Source organism: Ochotona princeps, chromosome 1, assembly GCF_030435755.1.
Source record: "Ochotona princeps isolate mOchPri1 chromosome 1, mOchPri1.hap1, whole genome shotgun sequence".
Lineage (NCBI taxonomy): Eukaryota > Metazoa > Chordata > Mammalia > Lagomorpha > Ochotonidae > Ochotona > Ochotona princeps.
In genome coordinates this window covers 90941083-90953025 of record NC_080832.1, presented here as the reverse complement: position 1 = coordinate 90953025, position 11943 = coordinate 90941083, and the positions used below count along the sequence as shown (strand labels likewise).

General features: G+C 43.1%; 2 protein-coding genes and 1 non-coding gene across 4 annotated transcripts; all 3 read left to right on the top strand.

Moving 5' to 3' along the window:
• Positions 1-2796: 2796 nt before the first annotated feature.
• On the top strand, positions 2797-5304 carry LOC131479913 (uncharacterized). Its single transcript, XM_058661781.1, has 2 exons — positions 2797-2939; positions 5166-5304. The coding sequence occupies exons 1-2, from the start codon at positions 2901-2903 to the stop codon at positions 5259-5261; spliced, it is 135 nt and encodes a 44-aa protein (XP_058517764.1). The 5' UTR covers positions 2797-2900; the 3' UTR covers positions 5262-5304.
• Positions 5305-5598: 294 nt separating this feature from the next.
• Positions 5599-10512, top strand: PTP4A1 (protein tyrosine phosphatase 4A1). 2 transcript variants are annotated; one of them, XM_036493814.2, is made up of 5 exons: positions 5599-5736; positions 7316-7408; positions 8311-8441; positions 8601-8675; positions 9122-10512. In XM_036493814.2, exons 1-5 carry the CDS (start codon positions 5632-5634, stop codon positions 9324-9326), a joined length of 609 nt encoding a protein of 202 aa, XP_036349707.1. In that variant the 5' UTR covers positions 5599-5631; the 3' UTR covers positions 9327-10512. The 2 variants fall into 2 exon arrangements, with proteins under 2 accessions (XP_036349707.1, XP_004580531.1); XM_004580474.3 differs by having other exon boundaries at positions 9118-10512.
• LOC118758413 (small nucleolar RNA SNORA73 family) lies at positions 7516-7720 on the top strand. Its single transcript, XR_004995704.2, has one exon. It is a non-coding gene; the product is annotated as a small nucleolar RNA SNORA73 family (small nucleolar RNA).
• Positions 10513-11943: the final 1431 nt, after the last annotated feature.

Here is an 11943-nt window from a genome sequence, read left to right as displayed (position 1 = left end):
TTCTTCATCATCATGATTTGCTAAGGTGTTGTCCTCTGCAGTCTTTCATTTCGCATAAGGAATCTCCCTCATCATTTTCCTATAGCATTCTTAACCCTCCATTTCTGGCTTCTGTATTTGGAATACACTGAGGAAAAGGCCTGACTACCGTAATGAGATCAAGTTTTGTTGAGAGAGATGCTTTCTGGCTGGGTACCGTTTTTAGCAGGAGGTACAATCTTCCATCTTAGGGAGTTTAGAAGGAACACTGACTTTCAGAGGTGTTTCTTACCTCTTGGATGTATGGCCCACAGTCTACAAGTGTGTTACATACCCTTTATAAGTAAGGACAAGTGATAACACACTGAATGCAAATCCATGAAGGGAAGTCCTACCACGGGAGGACTTCTCCTCCTCAAGATTCAGAAGCCTTCAGACTATTAAACTGAACAGAGCAGACACTCCCAGCACAGCAATGAACCACAGCACATGGAAAACAGGCATGGCCACTGCCAGAGCCTATGAGCTCCGTGAACTGCTCAGCAAGACCCCAATTCGCTCTTGTATGAAATGTGTTCTGTCAACAACAAAAGCTTTCTCCATTTTTTCTCTTTCCTCAACTATGTCCTTTAGAAAGTAAGACATTATACCTCAGCTGAGAGGCTCAGCCCCCCAGACACGCATTATTCCACTTAGCAGTTTGTTCCCAGGGCTCAGGGCTGGATGAGCACAGGCGATGGGTGACCACCTGTCAGCACTACTTATATAATTACAGGGCCTGTACATCACAGGACTCACAACTTAAACTGCAAACTCTGCAAAGAAAAAACAAAAACCTAACACTGATTTGGCTCTGCATACAACTTGCTGAGTGTGTATGTTGTGCCATCAAGTTCATTTTTTTTTGAAAAGTCATCACAAGAAAATGTTTCACTACTTAAAATTAGAATTAGCATTACCTTGCTCAACAACTATTGAAGTGGCTAACTGAACAGGTATTTTTTTTAACCACATATGTTGCTCAACTTTTATAGTTAAATCAACTCTACCCTAACACAGCACCACCATTTTCTCCCACTGTGAAATTAATGTCAAAAGCCTCCTGTTGTATAAGTTCCAAGTTTTAGAAAATGAAGCAAACCTGTCCTTTTCCTTGTGACTTGTTCACTGGACTGCTTAGCTTTTCCTCTCCAATCCTGATATGCCTTTTAAATCCTTTCTATATTTAGAAAGTACTTAAGATTTAAGATAGTTTATTGGTGAAGGGACATAATATATTTCTCAGGCTCTTTAGTTTACCCTGATTTACACGGATACAGAAGTTACCTAGACCCGCAGTTTTCTTTAACATAAAGATGAGTTCACTTTTATTCCTGTGAAAGTCTGGCCTAATTCATTTTCTTTTAAGCACTTACTTTGCTTGCAGAGTACCTGTTTATATAAGAAAGTTGAATAACAATGCAAGGAAAGTCTCTAAATAGCCGCTCTAATACATCCTAAGATGCCGCAGTACTCTGACCCAGGACACAATTTGATCCCTTAAGCCCTCTCCAATCTAACACTCAGTGAAAATAGCAAACAAAAGGCCTCAGTGTTGGTTGAAAACCAAGTTCTCAAAACAGGTAAAGATCCTGTTTACTGCTTCCAGAAAGCTGAGGAGAAAGGGGTTTTCAGATTATAAATGACAAGAGTTGCCCTGTGTAGCACAGAACAATGGCAATAGAGCTTTGCTTCTTAGGGGACTGAACTACGAAGACAGAGAAACAACAGGGCTGAACAAATCGGAAAGCTTTAGCTTTGATGCAAAGAATTGCCATCAGTCCTTCAGGAAAAAAACAAGGAATCTTCATTTTTCAAACCTTTTCTAACGTTTTATTCTCTGTGACACAACAAATGAGGGAGCACAAAGGATGCCACGTGTTTTCGAGTGGCCCCAATACGGCCAACTGCAGTTGCCCGAGTTCGTAGCATGGAGGCGTGACAAAAAAAAAGACCACAGGATAGCATAAGGCCCCACCTGCATGCAAAAATCCTCTCACAGAGTTTTATCAAGATAAGTTTCCTCTCACTTGAAAGTCCCCCTCTAACCCCCGCCCCCGGGCGATAAGAACTCATCCATGTCTAGGGTGCTGGCGTTCAGGGTGTTGAGTCACCGGCTCCAGCAGCCGTGCGACACACACAGAATTGGATGACGGAGATTCTAAGGGGTGCAGGTGCCAAGGTAAACCGCTGGCAAGGACGACCTTGGCTGTGACCAAGGGCAGAGGCCCGGTCCGGACTGAGACGCGGCTCTAACCCTAAGGCTCCGCATTTCAACTTTGGGGCAAACTTCAAGGCTTTCCCATGTGACTTTGCGTGCTCGCGCCCCTAGGCGGCTTTAATTACAAGAAAAAGGATTTTTCGGTGACACTCCTCCTCCCAGCCCACACACCGAAATCCTCTCTGGCTTCCACGTCCCTTCCCCACCCTGAACTTCTCGAATCCCCGAGGCGAGTCTCGTCAGTCCCTAATCGCTCCCCCGCCCTACGGATGCTCAGGCTGCGGCACTTCGCCATTCATCAACCGGTTCACACCGGTGCCGGCCGCCGTGAGGTGACGTCGGCCGGGGGAGGGCGGGGAGTCCGCCGCCTCCGCCCCTGCCGGTCCCGCGTTGGGGGGGGGAGCCTGCGGTCCCGGGGCTGTGATTGGTGGCCGGGGCGACGTACGTCACACGGGCTATAAACAGTAGGCCTTGTGACGCAGAGGCGCCTCGGCGCACGCATTGGCTCTCTGGGCTGCGGGCCGGCTCGGCGACGTTGTCTTGTCGGAGCCGCTCACTGCATGGTAGAGTGTGGTTCCCCCGCCGCCTGCCGCCTCGCCGCCGCCGCCGCCTGCCCTGCGTCCGCCGCCGCCTGTGTCGCCGCCGCCTCGGGACCGGCTGTATGATTAGGCCACAATCTTCAATGAGTAAACATATTCCTGTGAGTAGCCGTGCCGCCGCGTCCCCTCCACCCCGCCATCCTCGCACACACACGGCGCCGGTCCCCGCCGCCGCCGCCTTTGTTCCGAGCCCGGGCCGCGCCAGCCGGGTGGGAGCGGCCGGCCGTTGGCAGCCGGAGGCACCGGCGTCCGCCGTGTCCGCGCCGGGTGCGGGGCCTGCGCGGCGGGCGGGGGCGGCTGGGGCCGCCGCAGAGGGCCGGGCGGGGCAGCACAAAAGGCCGCTTTGTGACCGGCGCCCGGGGCCCTGGGGGTCCTCCCCGGGGCGCACCCCGGTCCCCATCCTCCCCGGGCTTCTCCCCCTCTCCACCCGCCCCGTCTTTGTTCGGCCGCCCCGGGAGCGAGCGGGAGACGTGGCCCCGGGGTTGGGGTGGGGCGCGGGCGCTGCGCGTGGCACTGCGGAGCCGGAACCGGCGAGGGCGCGGGCACGACGGGGTGGCCGCGGGCTCGGGGCCGGCTCCCCGCGCGCCCTGCTAACGGTCCGGGAGCCGGGGCTCGGCGCGGGACGGGGGAAGCCGGGGGCGCCGCCAACACCGGCCACCGCCGCCCTCCTCCGTGCCTCCCCGCGCCGGGCTCCCGGGCCTCGCACAAGATGGCCTCGGCGCCCGCGCCCGACTGAAGGCGCGGCGGCGCGAACCCGTGATTGCGACGCGGACAGGGGGCGCCGCGGGCGGACCAGGTGAGGACGCCGGCTGCCTGGCTTGGCCTCCTCCACCTGGGAAGGCCCAGCTGTTCCGGACCGAACGCCCCACCCCGGGTTCCCGGGGTTAGAATGGGAACAAGTCGGGGCTTGTCCCTGGGCCGGGCGCTGTGAGCCAGGGCCACTGGGACACCCAGATGGAGAGTCCTCGGCCGGCCACCAGCGTGCAGTGTCCCTTGCCAGTTTCAGAAGGGTCCTTGGAAGGCGCCTTCTGAAACCGGCAACTGTTTGGAGCTGGTGTGCTGTGTTGTTACCTCCTGTAGGCTGTGATAACAGTAGCCTGCCAGAGCCAGAATTCTGAGGGTTCCTGTTCGTGGAACCCTGAGCCATTCCAAGAGCAGAAAGTTGGTTATAGCCACGGTAGTTGGAGCCAACGACCCGGTTGAGATCCAGATTCGGGGGCAGTAATTGCCTCCTGATAGGCTTTCGGGGGGAGTAAATTCTGGTGAGGGTAAATGAGTTAAAAACCAGAAAAGTAGGTCGTTCCCAAGAGTTGAGCTTTATTAGAACGACTCACTAAGGCTGGAGACAGAATATGTGAAACACACCAAAACGGCTGGTTATGCAAATTAATTGGCTCGTGCGCTTGCTACTCTCCCCACCCTCAGTTTCTCTTACTGTGGTTATGTTCAGGCGACCTGGGAGGGCAAAATGCTTTGGGATTTCGGAACTCCTGCCCGGGGGAGTTTTCCCTGTGGGGAGTGCCTGAGGCCCAGTGGGAGGAGTGTCGGTAGTCCCGGTTTGCACGGGAGCACCCGCCCGGCCGCTGGGCGGCTCCACTCTGGGCCGTTCTGTGCTGCTTCAGGAAACTAACTGGAGATGTGCCAGCCTTACTGAGCAAATGGAATGAGAGCGTGAAACACTTCCGAGTGATTTAAAGAATCTGGAATAGAATGCTGTGATAAAGGTTAAAGCTTTACAAGTGACTGTGGAAGTGATATTTAGGCTTTGAGGTGAACGGATTACCAGTCTTGTTGATTACTAGAGATGCGTTTAACAAATGATTCTTGATGTTAGTTCCTCTGTCTTGCCAGAAAAGTAGGCTGCATTTTATACGTGTTTTCTAGAATCTTTTAGATCGCTGTATGTATTCTCCAAAATTTAGCAAAGTTCTGGAAACTATCATCCACTCCAGGCAGATAAAACGAAGGTGCGACAGATAGCTTAAATTTAATCTTAAAGCCTTTAAATGCTTGAATTTAAGCACGAAAAAGTTATGAAGTCTAAGTCAATAGTGTGAGCCATGTCAGCCATCTTTGGTTTTTTTAGAGCTTCCTTTTAAAACTTAGTGATAATAAAAGGCAGGCAGGAGTAAGGCTCAGCGCATTGGCTCAGCGCCTTGCTAGGCTACAGTGCTGAGCCCAATAATTGCTTTGCTATAGGAGTTGTAATAGTTTGATAAATTTGTGACTGCTTTTTTTTATAGTTTTATGTGATTATGTCTTTGTATACTATAGTATTTTCCATCTGAATTAGGAAATAACTTTGTCTTTTCTCTTTTTCTTAACAGCAGTTCTGTGGTGTTCTTGGTCACACATTTATGGAGTTTCTGAAGGGCAGTGGAGATTACTGCCAGGCACAGCACGACCTCTATGCAGACAAGTGAACTGTAAAAATTCAATACTACTACACCAAGAAGTCCCAGTAGAAGTGGTTAACCTGGACACAGAAGGGTTGAATTGAAATCCACAGAGCATTTTAGAAGAGTTCTGACCTGGATGGGGTAAACCTCAGTGCACTGCTTCCTATAGCCTCAGTATTACTGGATTGAAGAATCGCTGCTGCTTCTTAGGAGGTTCATTTCATTTCCCATTACTTCCAACTTCACACTCAAAGCACTGAGAATTGCAATTGGAGGATAGTGAAGTAGACTTCAGTTTCTTTACGGAATTTCTGTATTCAGGGTTTTTTGTTGTTGTTGGTTTTTTTTTTTTATTCTTTCAATACCCTAGTAAGTGTTTTTTAAGTAAGTTAACATGGCTCGAATGAACCGTCCTGCTCCTGTGGAAGTCACATACAAGAACATGAGATTTCTTATTACACATAATCCAACCAATGCAACATTAAGCAAATTTATTGAGGTGAGTTTTGATACTTTTCATGTCTTGATTGTCATTTAACAATGGGCTTAATTCTTATAAATTCTACTTCTGGAAAATGAGTGATGGGTATACTTCTAGTTCTGGTTCCCAGGAATGAAATATCAGTGCCTTTATGTTACAAGTACGCATTTGGAGAAGGACAGGTGCTTGAGTTTTGGATTTATAAGTCATATGTAGTTCTGCCTGCCTCTTTTTTTTTTTTTTTTTTTTAATTTTTTTTTTTTTATTCATTAATTACATTGTATTATGTGACACAGTTACATAGATACTTGGATTCTCCCCACCTCTCCCCAAACCCTCCCACCATGGTGGGTTCCTCCACCTTGTTGCATAACCACAGTTCAAGTTCAGTTGAGATTCCCCCATTGCAAGCATATACCAAACAGAGTCCAGCATCTTATTGTCCAGTCAAGTTCAACGGCTTCTTAGGGAGGCCCTCTCTGGTCTGAAGGCAGAGCCAGCAGAGTATCATCCCTATCAATTAAAAGCTCCAACATACCATCAGCAAAAATTTACATCATTATGGAATTAATTGACATAGTAATGAGTAATCAATGTGTTAAAAATAAATGCGAGCTCTTAACCACCTTCTGTGACCACCTCATTGACATTTCAATTTTAATTTATATACAACATATAACATACATAACATAATATGTTATACATAACATCATATCATCTTAAATTAAGGCAAACGTGATATTTAACCTTTTGGGATTGGCTCATTTCCCTTAGCATTATGGTTTCCAGTTTGGTCCATTTGGCCACAAAGAACTGCATTTTGTTTTTTTTACCTGCCTCTTCAGCTTTATGTATGAAGGGGTTTGAAAAAAAACCTGTTGTAAGAAATTTCCAGGGGTAAGGTTCTTTATGCTTTTTTTCATGTCTTCCTAGGCTAACGTTATAAATGAAAATCAGTCTTGGATCCCCATTTCTCTGCCCAGAGAAGGAATGTAGTGCTGAATAATTCATGCAGAAACATGAACACTTTTTCTTGATAAATATCCAAGTGTTCAGAAATTACAAATAGGCCTCAGATCATAAGAGGAAGCTTTAATAATACTTTGCCTTTTTGCCCCCAGTGTAAAGAGTTATTACTACTATTTATGTATTTTAAACCCTCAGTTTTTAAATGACATGTGTTTTCTTGCCCTTTATTTTCAGAACTTCAAATTATGTGTATTAGAGTAAACATTTAAGGGAGTAGTATAACTGAGGTTACTTACTTGGTCATAAGTTGTTTGGTTATTTTTATCTTTGCCCTCCCTGCTCTTTTCCCTCTCCAAGTTTGCATCTCAGTCTATCCAATGTTCCATAAGTAGAATCTGGTTGGTATATGAAGAGCCAAAGTTTACATTTCTCTGGTATGTTTAAAAAAAATTGTTACTCCATTTTCCTTTCGTACTATTCTAGTGTTGTCATTTTGAAATGATTCACTTCCCTGTTAAAAAGAGGTGCTACCACTCCTTCCATGATTTTTTGTTAACCACCGTAATATGATCAGAATGACATGGTGAGCATTAGACATCATTAAGTTCTTTTAATATGTTTCATCCAGGAACTTAAGAAATATGGAGTTACCACAATCGTACGAGTGTGTGAAGCAACTTATGACACTACTCTTGTGGAAAAAGAAGGCATTCATGTTCTTGTAAGTATTTAACAGTTCCTATATGTTTATGATGCAAAAGTTTATTCAGAAAATCCACAGGCCTCAAGAAGCTGAATTTGTGAGTTGTTGAAAGGCATACCGTATCCCCAACGTGGATATCCTGGGAGGTCACTCTCCCCAGGCTCTGTCCAGGCAGCACAAGGGGAGCACAGGGCTCTGCCCTATGATGTACGGTCCCTTCCCGCAGCGTTGGAAAGAAAGCTGGGCCTTGAGTCTGCACCTGCATATTGCTACAGCTTCTCAGAGTCCCTTGGACAATGACTGAGGGGACAAACCATGCAGGAAACAGTTTTTGAGAAACTGCATACACAGTATCTCCATTCCTAAATGGAGAAAGTTGATGGGACAGGCATTCAGCCACTCAGTTAAAATTTAGAGTACGTGGGACGAAAAGGTGGTGACTCCCGGATAGGTTGTTCCTGCTCATGAGGAAAACCTGGATTTTGCTTGCAGCGTGAGCCTCAGCATTGTTGGCATTTGGGAAGTGAAACATGAATGAGAGCGTCCCCTCTCACTTTGTGTGCACTCAAACTGATTAAAATAGAAAAGAGGGAGGGTGGGTGAGGATGTGAAAGTGAGCATGTTTTAAAATACGACAAAAACACCATGAAAGTGGGCATTTAGTACACTGGTTCACACTTGATAGTGCATGGGCTTGAATTCCAGGCTACTGAGATGCACACCCTTGGGGAGGTGGAGTAATGGAATGACTTCCCAAGCATCCCTGTTTGTGGCTGTTTTAGGAATGAGCTGGTAGATGTGGGATGTTGAGTCTGGCCTTTAAGAAAAGCAAACCTCTTTTAAAAAATTATAGACGAATGTTTTTGATAATGAGTGTTACTAACAGCTTTACTAAACTAGTGTTTATAATGTTATTTTAGGATTGGCCTTTTGATGATGGCGCACCACCGTCCAATCAGATTGTTGATGACTGGTTAAGTCTTGTAAAAATTAAATTTCGTGAAGAACCTGGTTGTTGCATTGCCGTTCATTGTGTTGCAGGCCTTGGAAGGTAAGAAAAATTTCTCAGTTTATTCCTATATTAAAATATGGATTGGTATGAAAAACAGAAGTAAATTGATTATGTTTCTGGGCTTGGAAATTACATAAACAAGGAATTGTTTTGGATTTAGCTTTGAAAACCTGATTATCAAAATTTTTGTATTGCCAGAGCTCCCGTGCTTGTTGCGTTAGCATTGATTGAAGGTGGAATGAAGTATGAAGATGCAGTACAGTTCATTAGACAGTAAGTAATGGGTTCTCTTCATTTGAACTGTTACTGATTATTGATTATTGAGCAACCAGGAGAACCTCTACATTTCATTTAGGTGCTTAAGTTACTGAGATTGTAATCCCACGATGTGCTTTGAATTATGTCGGTTTAGATCCTTGACTGCAAAACATCCATCTAGTGTGTGTATAATAGAGAATGTTCCAACTCTGTGACCTTTATAGCATCTTGCAGGTTTTTTTTTTTTTACTTTATATAAATGGATTTACGCATTTCGGCTTGTTAAAACCACTCAAGAGGCTTAGAAAATTAACTTTTTACTGTCGTGCTTCTGTTTGTATAAATCACAGTATAATCAAAGGACGATTACTAAAGGAGAAGTGATAAATGTCCAGTACACTAAATGTGACAATAGAAGAATTTGGCTTTAAATTGCTTTTTTGTTTCCCCCTTCCAGAAAGCGGCGTGGAGCTTTTAACAGCAAACAACTTTTGTATTTGGAAAAATACCGTCCTAAGATGCGGCTGCGCTTCAAAGATTCCAATGGTCATAGAAACAACTGTTGCATTCAATAAAACTGGGGTGCCTAATGCTGTTGCCTTGGAAATAAAAGTCGAGACGGGATCTAATTTGACATACGTACTAGCCAACATTTTGGCTAGGTGAATAAGTTTAATGATGCTTCCTAAGGGTAATGGGATCAGTTTAGCAGGCCACAAGTTTGACAGAATTGCAACCTCTGTTTGGATCATAACCAACCTGTTTGGACATTTAGCAAAAGATTCTTGCTGTTTAGCATTTAAAATGTGCTTATCATTTGTACCAGTTGACCTTTCCTGAAATCATGCAGTACTGAGTTATATCCTAAGTCTGTCCCATGCCAGAATCTTATCAGTACACAAGAAATTTAGAAAATTTAGGTGCCAAGATACCCAGCACAATACTTGTATATTTACTATCATACAGAATTAAAATCCCATGAACTATGAACTCTCGACCTTATGTGGTTTCTTCCTTTAGTCATTTCAGACATGGGAAGTAGGGACTATCTGGTTATTTGCTTGCTTTTACTTTATGTTTACATCTCCCGCATTCCTACCAGTGTACATCAGGTTTGCTTAACCATTGATTTCTTTTACCAATTATTATTTAATATGTTTATATAAATTTATTTTTTGCTGTTAATAGAAAACCTCCATTTGGAAAATCTACATTGTACAGAAGCACATGTCTTTAAAGTCTTCAGACAAAAAAAAAAAAAGCCTTACAGTCCATTTAATGTTTGCACTCAGAGGTGCAGCTTAACAGGGAGGGCCTGAAAAAAAAAAGAATGGGAGGGGGCTATTAAATATTTTTAGTAAAATGTTGCCTTTGTCTTGTGCGGAACATGTAGAATATGCTCTTTAATTTAGTAAATATTTTTTTAAGAGGTAGAGATGCTTTGTTGTAGCTTAAAATTCTTAATCATAAAATTTCTGAAATTCCTGTAATTTTTCCATACTTATCAAAAGTTGTTTACCAACTTACTTTGTTTGAAGTGTGATTTTTTTTTTTCTTCCCAACCTCTTGGCAAAAAAAAAGTGGGTTTCTGCTTATGGTTTGAGCAGACATCTAATATTTTATATGCCTTTTGAGCTGTGTAACTTAATATTTGAATACTTGATAATTTGTTTTATTATGTAATTGATAAAAATGGTGATGTGTATTAATGTTCAACCATATATTTATACTGTCTGGGAATGTGTGGTTATAGTTCTGTGGGAGAAATAATTTGTCAGTGTTCACCAGCTTGTAAAAACTTAGTGCGAGAGCTTAAACATCTAAATAAATAATGAAATGCATTTATCATTGAGATTGTTTTGCTTAAACTTAACTTATTTTGCAGATGAAAATGAATTGCACTTTGCTTAATGCCATTCAATGTAAAGTGTCCACAATTTTTTAAAAAATGAAAAATCAATTGAAGTGAGCATTTTAGCAAGCTTGTAGACAAAGCCTAGTGTGCACTGTTAAATACTAAAAATGCTATTGTAAGCTTTTTAAGGGTATAGATAATTTTGAGTCAGTTGTGTACTGAAGAGCATAATAAAGGAAAGCCTTGATTTTTTTTTAAAGCTCATTTGCATTGCTAGTGGTGTTATAACCTGTGAACCTCAGTTTATTCAGTTACAAATTAATATTTCAGATTTTTAAATTTAAATTTTTATCTGACCCATAAATACTAAGTATCAGTCATCTAACATGTACTTTCTAGATAAAACAGATAGTTAGCAAATACCAGTTTAAAAGTGTAGAAGACTCAAAATTGGAGTCAGAAGTGGTCCTCTACCTTGGAGTTGTAAGGAATTTACTTCACTGTCATGCCAGTATATTCCATCCTTGAAATTTTCCAGTGCAAGAATAGAAGCCTGGATATCCTTGAGTATTTAAGTCTTTGTGATTCGGCTGAGTTATTAACCTTGACGGTTTGTTTTTTACTATTTTTTTAATGCAACCTACTTTTAAGATCATTTTATGTGTTTAATAAATTATACACTATTACTGCACAATCCATAAAACAGCATTGTATTTATTGAAAGAGGAGATGCCATCATGATTAATGGGAAGTATCTCAAGTTTGAAAGGCTGAGTTAATTGACAGTGTTGGTTTTAATATGGTGCTAAAAATCAATTTACTTTATAAACCTTATCTGTACAATATATAACATGAAATTTGCTTTTTATTCAAATATTTTGTATCTTGTAAATACGGCTAACTTCAGGAATATCTACAATATTAATACATCCTGAAGAATTTCTTTTATTTAGTAAGAATTGAAGGAATTATGAGTTGAGTTCCTAAATACAAAGTTTGACCAACGGGTTTGTATACCCTGATGAAGATGTAAATAACTAGTTGTCTAGGCTTGTCTTTAGAAACCATAATGTTGCTGGTGTAATTAATGACGTTACTGAATCATAGCAAGAGAATAGAATCTTTCCTGGAAAGAGAGCCCTAGAAGTAGGTGCCATTGGTAATTCCACAGTGCACTGCATCGTGATTAATCTTTGTTGCTCCTTTTCCTTGGGCAGTGCTGTCCCATTTCTACACGTGTACCCCACTCTATACTTAAAAGCAGCCTAAGTAGGCATGCCATCACCTACTCGCATCCTCCCTCCAGAGCACTTGTGAACGCTACTGTGGTTTCAAAGTTCGGCTGTAGAATCTCAGATCTGCTGTTCATCTGGCAAATGCCTGCTGTTTACCAGACTCACAAGCATTGCAGAGGAGTATCCCCAGGCA

Excerpts from the sequence above, each read along its gene's own strand:
- LOC131479913 (XM_058661781.1), top strand. The coding sequence starts at position 2,901 with ATGATTAGGCCACAATCTTCAATGAGTAAACATATTCCT. Across the intron at positions 2,940-5,165 it reads CAATGAGTAAACATATTCCT|CAGTTCTGTGGTGTTCTTGG; the intron begins GTGAGTAGCCGT and ends TTTTCTTAACAG.
- PTP4A1 (XM_036493814.2), top strand. The coding sequence starts at position 5,632 with ATGGCTCGAATGAACCGTCCTGCTCCTGTGGAAGTCACATACAAGAAC. Across the intron at positions 5,737-7,315 it reads CATTAAGCAAATTTATTGAG|GAACTTAAGAAATATGGAGT; the intron begins GTGAGTTTTGAT and ends TGTTTCATCCAG. Across the intron at positions 8,676-9,121 it reads GCAGTACAGTTCATTAGACA|CGGCGTGGAGCTTTTAACAG; the intron begins GTAAGTAATGGG and ends CCTTCCAGAAAG.